Here is an 11,336-nt window from a genome sequence, read left to right as displayed (position 1 = left end):
AAAACACCACTCAAGGCACCGAATGAAATCCAATTGATCTTGTAATAAATAAACTTTTAAATAATACATCTTTTACAGAATATAATTACTAGATACAATTGACATCTATGATAGAAATTAAGAATTGAGAAAAATGTTTTACTTGAAAACTTACATACGAAAAAAAATATATTATCGTACGTAGAACAGTCCACGAGATTAACACGTCCACACTAATATACACTTAGAGCTCCAACATGAAATGAAAGCTAACATGCATGCATGATATATTCTATAAAATACCATTCTTGAGCTCCAACTTTCCTACCCATCCTCTAAAGCCAAAGCTCAAAATTTAAGCCAATCTAAAAATAACTTGACAAGGTAACATGTTACATGTTTGCATTAAAGACTTAGGATTTTGGTCAATAAAATTAATTACACCGTTCTGTTAATTAATAGCTGCCCACAACAAGAAACACATTTCTTATCTTAAGAGGGTACAATGATTATTTAATTCAATGTTATAAACCATCCAACTATATATTAACATGTAATTTTACCCTAAATGATTTTAAAATTCAACCACCAAAATTAGATAACTTTAGCATGCAATTGATATTCTAGTATAAAATTTAAGCCATTTATTTATATAGTTACAAAACAATTCAATTATAAAATATATTTGAAAAACAAATTAATTTTAAAAATTTATGAATATTCATATAGTATCATCAAAAATCTAAAACTTAAAGTTAGCATTTTATATATTTATATTCAATTAAATATATTAAACTCTTTGTTCACAATTATTGTCTCATTTTATTTTTCACGTTTGATAATATACATATTCATATATAAATATTTCAAATTATGTTTTTATACCATAAAATTTTGAAGTTAATAAAATTCGACCTCTTGACTATGTTTTAACTTATAAAATAAGAATAAAACGTAAATTAAATGTGATCGATAAATAATAGGAGTATATAGAATAAAACCAAATGAAATAATAATAGTGATATAGAAGATAATAGTGGTCAACCATTACAAGATTACCCAACAAAAACATGATTTCTCAGATTTTTAATAATTACTGTTTTTCACGCAATTCAATGTATAATTTTAATCAATAATATTTTTAATTTCATATGATAAAAATTTTATAAATTTAATATTCTGAAAATATTCATAAGACAAATCAAACAAAATCTCACTTGATTAAAGTTTACATTATACATAGAAAAGTATATGTCAAATAATATTAGTTGATTAACAATAATTGCCGTAGAAACTCTAGCAAGTAGCAACTATTAAAATTCAAAAGAATCACATCATTGTTTGACAGTGATAAATGTTCAATGTTGTTGTTGAGGGGTAATCTTAAAATGTGATTGTTCTATTATATTTGTTACTCAAAGTGATATTTTCCCATACAATATATTACAATTAGTTAAAAGTATTTCAAAACGCAAAGTTTGGTTTAACATTGACAATTTTCTTATATAATTATTAGGGGTGTTTGGCAAAATATCGTATTGGGTCATTTTAGCATATTTTGATACAAATAAAGGGTTGGGTCACTTGGGTGGTGAAACAATGAAATTCTAATGTTTAGTAAATTAGCTAGTTGAAACAGCTTTTGTCAGGGCCGTATTATAAATTTTAGAGGGCCCTGTGTAACGCCCCTGAATTTCCAACCTCTTAAACGAAACTAGAAATCGTGAAGGAAGGGAGGAAATTCGGGTGTTACGTAAAAGAAAAGGGAGAATACTTAGAATAACGCTAAAGATTAATTAAAGGATAATATATTAAAACTAATTCAGAAATAATTAAATATAATTGTAAAATCTTTAAAAACTATTAGAAAATTAAATAAGTACGTCATTAAAATCTTGGGATGTTACACCCTGTGCTAAATTTGCGTTATAAACCCTTACAATTTAAAGAAAAAAAAAATCAAAATACTAGTATATAATAGGAGCTCTCTATTGATTATACTAATAATATTTGACTCTTTATTACTTTGTCACTCTCTTGTAAAATAGTATACATGTATTTGCGGTAATTCATATAATAAATTAAATGAACATAAAAATGATTTTTGGGGCTCCTCCTATATATAATGGGCCCTGTGGGGCTGTCATCTTTGTTGGCCCGAATAAACTGATCGGACCTGATAATTGTGCGTGGGTCTTGGCTTGGAGCAACGTCAAGGCAACAATAAGGTATTTATAACTCCTATCACGTCATTTATTTTGTTATATTTTTCTTTTATATAATATCTATAAACAAGATCGTGATAATTCGTCACATGATCACCTTTTGGGACCACCAATCCACAGGTAATGAGCATTGAGTCATTGACTTGTATATATACTTGATGAGCTTTACTCTTTTAAACACCATATGATATTCACAAATTCTTATATGAGACGGTCTCAACGTGAGACGTGCCTCAAAAACTTTTAGCATAATGGACATTTTGTATGAACTCGTCTTACAGTTAGACTGTCTCATGCAAGAGAAGTTGTATGATATTACGAGGATTAACCACAAAACATTATATATAAGTTCATAACTTAGTAATATATTTTCAACATATATTTATCTATTTATCTGATTTATTATTCTTATTTAAGTAAATCTTGATTCTAGGATAAATTAATTTGTGGCAAACTTAAAAAGACTAATTGGTAACTTGCTTAAAAACCGAGTAATACAATATTTATATTAGTGACCAATTCACACCAAAACTGATCCTCTCGTCACCTATTATATTTTCAACTTTATCTAGCTCTTTATATATATATATATATATATATGGTTCCATAATACCGTCTCATTTAGTTAAAAAATTTGTGAAACGTAATTATACGATACTCAACTTCGAACGACGTCGTTTTTTATTTATCAATATAAATAAACAAAATAGAACAAAGAGCAGAAAGCACCTTTATAGAACAACAATGGTGGCGATTTCACTATATAGAGGAAACCTCCATAAACCACCTGACAAAACTAGAAGATGGATTATGCCAAGATTTTCAATTCCTCTTAAAGAATTTTGCGCCCTCCATTGTCGTCGTTCCAAAGCTCTCTCTCTCCTCCCTTGTTCTTCTGTTTCCCCTTCTCCCACCCCTACTTCTGCTACCCCTGTCGCAAACCCTAATCTTAATCCTATCAAATCTGATCAATCAAATCAACCAAAAACTAAGTGTGAAGAAAACCCTAATTCTCTCCTAAAACCTTCTACAAGTAAATCGGTGGTTCATGGTGACTCGAACCCGTTGGATCAACCGCCAATATTGGTTGATGAAGGTAATAAAGCGCCGGAAGAAGTTACACGGAAGGAGGTTGAGAATATTGCTATTGTCGATCCAATTGCTCCAGCTATTGAGGTTTTTTGTTCTTTTCTCATTTTCTTTTATTTTGTTGTGATTCAGTTTTGTAGGGTTCTTTCTGCTGTTAGGTTTTCGATGATGAACAATTTACCAATACATGTGTGCATAACCAACTCCACTACCATTACTGTGTGTTATATATACTATTCAAAATTAATACTAGGGTTTCAATTTGTAATCTTGCAAATTCAATGGGTAATTTAATACTACAATATTGAAGCTTATGTTTTAGTTATTGAATTCACCAAGTTCTACAGTGATTTTGACATATATTGTACCAAAAGAGTGGAAAAAATGGAAGTATAAAGAATACTAGAGAAAGCTAGTAGGAGTTCTGGATATAGTCTTATGAGATTCATTTGTAATCTAAATAGGTAACTGTAGAAGTAGTTCATTATATTTAGTGACAAATTATGCCGTTGAAGTCTGGTAGTAATAGAAAAGTTATTCGAATTTTCAAAGTTTGTAATGCATGGTTTGTTCACTGTTGTGGTATACACTATATAGTGATGATTTTGGACAATACTAATTTTATATTTGAATCAGTTGCTACGCTGCATAGTACTCTAATACTACACCTAATTAGTACCCCTATTTATTTATCAATATTCTATAAATTCTTACTCTTTATGTATAAGAAAAGACATATTAAAGTGAGAACTTGATTTATTCGTCTAAATGAATATTCGCATGATGTCAAACTATATATAATTTATGATTGAAAGCAACTGAAAATGTTGAAGGTCAGAAGAGTACATTGATTGTGTGAAAAAAAGAAGTGTAGAAACCAATTTGAACTAAAAGAAGTATAAGATGATGTAATTGTGATTCGTGTTTATAATGCTTTATGCTGAGTTGGTTTGGAAGGAAATGGAGGTAACTAACTTTCAAGGAAATAGAGGGATGTCTTACCTTCATATGCATACCAAAAAGGCGAGGAAAGGAAAATAAGAAGGAATTGGCAGGCAGAGTTTCATCACATTTTGTACCAAAAAATTTCTTCGAGACATTGAAAATATTTTGTAGAAAAACACATCAATCTTCTCTCCCCTTTCCCTCCTTTCTTCTCCTTCCTGAAATGTTATTCAAACAGATTCTGACCATATATTGAATATACCATTGTAGTTCTAGAGCGATTGCAATTTTTTTCCTTGCTTGGATTTGGTTAGTTTGACTACAAAAATCAAATTGTGCCACAGGAGAACTTTTCTTGCTAGATTTGTGGATGGGATTTGCTTAAAAGATAGGATCTCTGTGTGTTTGAGTGTAATAACAGTATGTAGTGATACATTTTTTTTCATTGGTATATTTGTTCGTGATGTAATAGGTTCTTGGTGTTTAACTTAAGTCGTTCATTGTTGTACACAGGGAAATGACAAACATGATGAAAAAGAGAAGCGGACAAAAGAGGTTGAGGAAAAGCTGCACGTTCTAAATGAAAGGAAACACAATTTAGTACAATTACTTAAACTGGTAGGTGTGATTTATGTCTATGTGGAACTGGATACTTGCTAGTGGTGGCATACAATCGCTTAGCAGCTAGTGTAGTTTGTCCCTTTATTTGCTTGTGTAGATTTTTAGTGAATGAGTCTAATCTACGGCTTTAGTTTGAACTTAAGCTTAGAGCAGGGATTAAGTTCCTCGTTATTGATGGCGTGATTATAATTCTTCTTTTGTTTTGCTTTTATCAAACTTTTATGTGAGGAGCTTAAATGTTGTTTTGAGATTAAGGCTAATTCGTACTGATGTAGCATAAATTCAGGCCACCACAGTAGCTGCCAGTCTTTTGCCTATTCAACTTGCATCTTTCTTTAATTTTTGTTTCTCTCTCTAACTTTTTTCTTTTGGATGGATGCTCAAAGATTTTGAATGCAGAGGAGGAACTAAAGAGACAAAATAGTTTGCAGGCAGGAAAACCTCCTCTTCCCCTTCAAGTGGATGCTTCAAATGATTCTGGGTCGATGACTCGTCATGCTACACCTAGAAATGGATCAGAGGCTAATCTTACTGTTGATATGATGGATATAGTTGGAGATGATGCTTTAAATACTAACCCACAACCTCGACAGTTGCTACGCATGAGCAGTACTTCACCCTCTGCTGAGTCTGTGCTCAAAAAGCCTCCCTATTTTCAGCATAATGTGGTAAGCCTTCTATTCTACTACCTATGTTGCTGTAATGATATTAGGAAGTGACTTGAAACTCATGGATCCGCTGATTTGCTCATCTGATTTCCTTTCCTTTTTTAGCCAACTATTTCAGTGATTTTTCTAGTTGAATGGTCGAACTAATGATTGTCATGTTGAAGTTATGCTAATCTTTTATTTGTATTTATTTTAGATAACATATGGCTGTTGAAATCATGTTCATGCAGCTAACCCTATCTTTTTGAGATTAAAGTTTTGACATCATCACTGAGAACAAGTGGCTGTTGTGTTTTTTTTTCTAAAAAAAATTTCTCTTTGTCTCACATAACTATTATGTACATGTAGTCGTGTACCTTATTTCTTGCTTTGAGTGGAGATTTTTTTAGTGTGTTTGGTAGTGGGGGCCGTATTATGTGCAAGTAACGTTAGTCTTTTAGTTGTAATCCTCTATCGTAGAGAACATCTGCACCCAAGGTAGTTTTTTTAGAGAAGTGGATATCCCTTTCCCTCTTTATGCTGCCATCTTTAGCAAATTTGTCCTTAAGTGAAAATTCAACTAGTGACATTCTTGGGTCATTGACTCATTGTACATTGAGAGTTTGTAGTGTATGTGCATGTGTGTGTATGTTTGGAGGCGGGGAGCAGAAAGGAGGTCTGCATTTTATTTTTTGAAATGCAAATTGCAAAGATAATTGTATTTGGTACTTGATTTCTAGCTTGATTATATGCTTTTATACCAATATAATAAGTGCATTTTTGATCTAAAAGTGGAGGATGAGCTTTTAGTATAGGATAAAGGCAATAATTGGTTTTTGAACAGATAAGTAGGATATTATTGTAGAATTTGCAGCTTCAAAGTCACTTTTTTGTCGACCCTTATATCAAATTTTCTTTATTTTTGAAGTGATATAACACAAGTTTTTTGCTCAGGAGGTGGAGCAAATATTGGCAAATATTTTGAAGATATTGTGCGCTTCAAATATTTGAGCCACCTATTGATTTATATCCAAAACTTCTACCACTTTATCTCAATATTCTTGAGTGTATTATGTATCATTCGATATTTGAGGTCTCCTATTTTTACATGCTAGTCAAAACTCGGCCGAGTTAACTCGGAACGGCTGAGTTGACACAGTTTTCCAATCTAGCGTTCCTATATCACGTGAATTGTAACGTGCTTTGGAAAAACAGCGCACCACCACGGAAATCGCCCGTTTTGACCGTTCTATAACCGAGATTTGGGCGTGTTTCGGCCGTGATTCAAGTTTTTGCCGGTGAGATTTCACACACACCAAAGAAGAAGGTAAAACTCAAAAAAAAAAAATGAACAAAAAGGTCACAAAACTTACATCGGTTGATATTAAAGAAAATATGAAAGAAAAATATCAAATTTGAGACTCCACCATTAAAGCTTGAAGTTGAAGCCTTGAAGGCATCACCCAGAGAGTCACTGTAGGAGATTGACTATATTTTTTTTACTCTTTTAACTGTTTTGAATAAAAATCTAGCAATCTTGGGAATATAAAAGAGGAGTAATTTAAAGAGTGCATGTCTTTAGTCTTTCAGCTATCACCGAGAGTCTGATACACTCCAAAGTCCAACACTACAACCTAATATTTTTTTAATTACCTTTTTTTATTTAAAATATTCAATATGAATTATCAATAGTCTTCTCTTATCATATGTATATTTATTGTTGTCAATTGTAAGGGTAGGTGAGTGTCATGTTTAAATATTAAAGGGATTTTTTTATATAATTGAGTAATTTACTACATTTTTTTTATGAATTTTATATTTTAAATTTTATTATTACTATATGTAATAATTCAAAATTAAACAAAAATAAACCATTTAAAGAATATATTTATATTTTAAGTATACAAATAACTTATACTGTATAATTATCGCGACTCGTTCCGCGACAACCGAATTTTTTTTTCCATTCTTGCAACCCGCGATCGTGACCGTGATCACAACCGCGACCGCATTTTTGCACCATGATGTCTATACCTCCTCTCTGAACCTTTTACGTGGGGGATGTCATTGTTGGAAATCGGAATAACTTTATAAATCTTTACGAAAGGGCTGAGTGAATATTTCCTTTTGAAAAAGAATGAGGTTTATTTGGATGCATGTTTGGCAAATCTCAATGAATCTCGCTGTTTATATGAAGTATTAATTTTTACCATGGTAGACATACTTCTGAATAAATGAATCAATTGATAGGCTACAGGCATCATATTATCATGAAACAATGTTATGTGGATAAGCGTTAGGTGGTGAAAAGCTTTTGAATTCAAGAAAGAATGAGAATGATTAGTAATTGTATCGAAGTTGTAGAATTATTGTTAAAATAACAATAATTAGAAGGAAGAGATCCTCTAGGCAAGTCGAGCCTAAACTGAGATGAAATTAAGATATTTTTTTTTGGGTATAATTAGAAGGAAGAGATTCCCCAGGCAAGCCGAGCCTAAACTGAGATGAAATTAAGATAGTTTTTTTGGTTATTAAAAGTTTATGTTGAATAGATTGTCGTGGTGTTGTTGTGGAAGTTGGTTAACTGATGACAAGGTGTGTTGCTATTTAGTTTCAATTTAAAAAAAAAAAAATCAATTTGCATATGTTACGGTTTTGGGAATCTTGCCGTTGCGGTCTTGGTATATTCTAGGTGGCCTACATGTAGAAAATTTTAATGTATGTATCTGGAGGTTCATGTACCTGTATGTATACTATCTTGCATGAACCTTTTGGTCTTGGATGGCCAATATCTGTATGTAGATACAGTTCTTTGGTTATTAACTTGTGTACTAAGGAAATTTCAATATTATGGGATCCTTGTCACCCACTGGGGTAAAACTTCTTGATTTTTTTTCAACTACTAGCTACTCATATGAACTAACCTTGGTTCATTTGTAAAAGGAAATAATATCCTTGTACAGGATCGGGATTGGGATTGGGATTGGGATTGGGATTGGGATTGGTATCGGGATTGGGATTGATTTTCCATAAATTCATGTGGACAAGTATTGTCCTCTCACTCTACTTGTATATTTTGGTCGAGACAATGTATTCCTTTTATTAATTGATTGATAGCTGTTATGTTTAGCTGTCTGAAGGTTTTAAACTGAAACTTGGAACAAATAGAACTGTCAGCTGCAAGCTGCAATATTATGAAATACACGAACTTGAATTTTTGCAGAGTGTGGACTGTGGATCCCTTGAAGCATGGTTACATGGATATAAGTTGCTCTGTTGGTACTGGGTGATAAAGAAGGGAATGATATTGAAGTTTGTGTATTACTTGCTCTTTTGTGTTTGATTGACCGCGTTATTGATCTAAACTTTAAAGTAGTAACTCTTTTCTTATTTGTTTATTTCCTATGCGGTGTGGTAATTATGAAAGTGAAGAAAATGTATTAGTCATGCATCACATTGGACATTTCCATGAGTGAGGTATGTTTTTTTGGGCATAATTTTATGAAACTAATCTGTTTATTAGTACACCATATCATACGAAGTTGTTTTAGTTTATGAGCTTGAAAGTTCTAAAGATACCGAGAACCTTTTTTGCTCTAGTTTTCTGGATACACAAAAATGCTTTGCCTTAATTCCAAAAGTTAACTGCATATTTTGATCCTGTATTTTTTAAGGATGTGGTCTAAACTCTCTTATATTGACCATTTAGAATGTACACCCTCTGTAAAAATGGGACAAGTGATAGTTTATGGAAAACTGAGAGAAATGTGTGGATGAGATACAAAGGTAAGTTAAATGTGTGGATGTGAATTGCAGAAGTGTGGATCATGACCAAAAATAGAAATGAGACAAAAAAGTGGGGTAAATTTCGTGGGACAGAGGAAGTAAGTAGTAGTAAACACGCTGGCCCATATTTTTTTTTATGTTCTGTGACGTTTCTCGGAATTCTCAGACTTTTACATTGTGTTTGGAAAGATCAAAGACGGCTAGACTAAGCTACTGTATCAAGTATCCCCCATCCATCGAAAAGGAATCGTGTTTGTATTTAGTTTTGTTAAAAAGAAAGAAAGCTGAATTTATCTTAAGCTCGTATTTTTCTGCGCAGGCACCTCATCCGTCTCGTGCAGTTCTGGCAGCGGGCAGTCCCTCACGTTTTGCTCCCTCAGGAAACCAGGCTCACCCTCCGAATGTGTCTATATCTGGGACAAACTATGTTGTGTCTTCACCGTCTCCAGCTGCCTCTGGTGGCACTTCAGTTTTCAGAGATGCTCGGCATCCTAGCCCATGGAATTAAAGCCCTTATTCTCCCTCTTCTCAGTTCAGATTTGATAGGTTTTTTAATTGGACCAGGATCACGAGATTCTACTGTATGGTATTAATTAGTGCCATTGGAATACATCTTGTTTTGTTCAGTTTTTTTATTTCCTTCTCGTTAGTTGTGTATTGTAATGTACTAATGTATAGTAGGAGTATGAAGTGGATGTAAATTTATTGAAATGACAAGAAAATTGAAAATTTTATAAAATTGAAAAAAAATAGTTGAAGTGGTCGATATCAAATCATGGTTGAGTTTAACCTTTTTTTTTTTTCTTTAGATTGGGTCATTTTTAAGTTATGAGTCAAACTTCATTGGTTATAATTTGTGAATACTAATTTTCGGTTGAATTTTGGGTCAACATGAAATCTACGGGGATGAGGTGATTACATAAGCAAATGTATTAGAATTTCTTAATAAGTCTTGTGAGATATTGCCTTATGATAACTTGTAAGATCAGTCATATAAGAGTAGTTAATCAGCGCAAGATCACTAAATTGATTAATTTATGGTTATAATTGATATCCTTAAGCTTTAAAATTAGAATTAACTATTTTAAAATTATAATTAATGTCTTTAAGTTTATAATGAAGTTGTTTAAAAGTATATAGGTTATAATTGACCATTATACAAGTAATGACTAAATTGACGACTTCATAGGTGCTTGGTTTCACTATGTTCCATAATTGTATGAACTAGCAAATCCATTTGCTGAAGCCATAATGATGAAATTGGATACTTCAATTATCAAATTGAATAAGACAAGCTACAAATATCCTCCACTATTTTCCCCCTAATATATATATATTACAAATTAATGCAATTTAATAAAATGGTTATCAACTACTTTCCATAATAGTAAACACAACAATTAAATACTAAAAGTAGATTGAAAGCACTTCTTAAACTACAAAAGGTCAAGTAATAGCCCTATTCCTTTAAATAATGGGGTTGGTACACAATAATCAAAGCATAATGAGTTAAATACCCAAATTAGGATCATCATAAAGAGTCTTTTAAGGGATTAATGATGTTTAATTGATCTTAATACTAAAATTGATTGTTAAGGCTATGTTTGGCAAATGTCAAAAATCATGACAATTGACAAAGAAGTTGGGCAATCAACTACACAATCTTCTTGACACAACTAACTAATTATTGATTGTCATCTTTTTGGGGTATGGTTTGATCACCTTCCATCACCAAACCATTTTGTTAGGCCTCACAATTTATCCTCTAATAAACGCTACTTCAATCTTTCAAAATATCATGCATGCATTTTATTTTATTTTCTTTTATACATTAAAAAGTATCTAACTAATGAGTAACGTTGTATTACCATTAATGAGAATCATGCATAATTAGCCTAGTTGTTGAGGATTTTTGCTTTTACTCGTGACTGAGATTGAATTCTCGCTATCTAAAAAAGAATTAATTTGGAGTTGTACATTCTATATCAAATAAAAAAAAGTATCTTGGTTTCTTCCCAACTATAGATCGATTGTCTCCATACAA

The 11,336-nt window shown here is 31.9% G+C and overlaps 1 protein-coding gene across 2 annotated transcripts; it reads left to right on the top strand.

The window, feature by feature from the left end:
- The first annotated feature begins 2,852 nt into the window (after positions 1–2,852).
- On the top strand, positions 2,853–10,050 carry LOC130800339 (uncharacterized). 2 transcript variants are annotated; one of them, XM_057663815.1, is made up of 4 exons: positions 2,853–3,380; positions 4,752–4,856; positions 5,246–5,527; positions 9,612–10,050. In XM_057663815.1, exons 1-4 carry the CDS (start codon positions 2,949–2,951, stop codon positions 9,798–9,800), a joined length of 1,008 nt encoding a protein of 335 aa, XP_057519798.1. In that variant the 5' UTR covers positions 2,853–2,948; the 3' UTR covers positions 9,801–10,050. The 2 variants fall into 2 exon arrangements, with proteins under 2 accessions (XP_057519798.1, XP_057519799.1); XM_057663816.1 differs by lacking the exon at positions 9,612–10,050 and adding an exon at positions 8,730–8,978.
- The last annotated feature ends 1,286 nt before the right edge of the window (positions 10,051–11,336 follow it).

Source organism: Amaranthus tricolor, chromosome 14 (assembly GCF_026212465.1).
Source record: "Amaranthus tricolor cultivar Red isolate AtriRed21 chromosome 14, ASM2621246v1, whole genome shotgun sequence".
NCBI lineage: Eukaryota > Viridiplantae > Streptophyta > Magnoliopsida > Caryophyllales > Amaranthaceae > Amaranthus > Amaranthus tricolor.
Note: the sequence above shows the minus strand (reverse complement) of the source record. Positions and strands in the feature narration are given on the sequence as shown.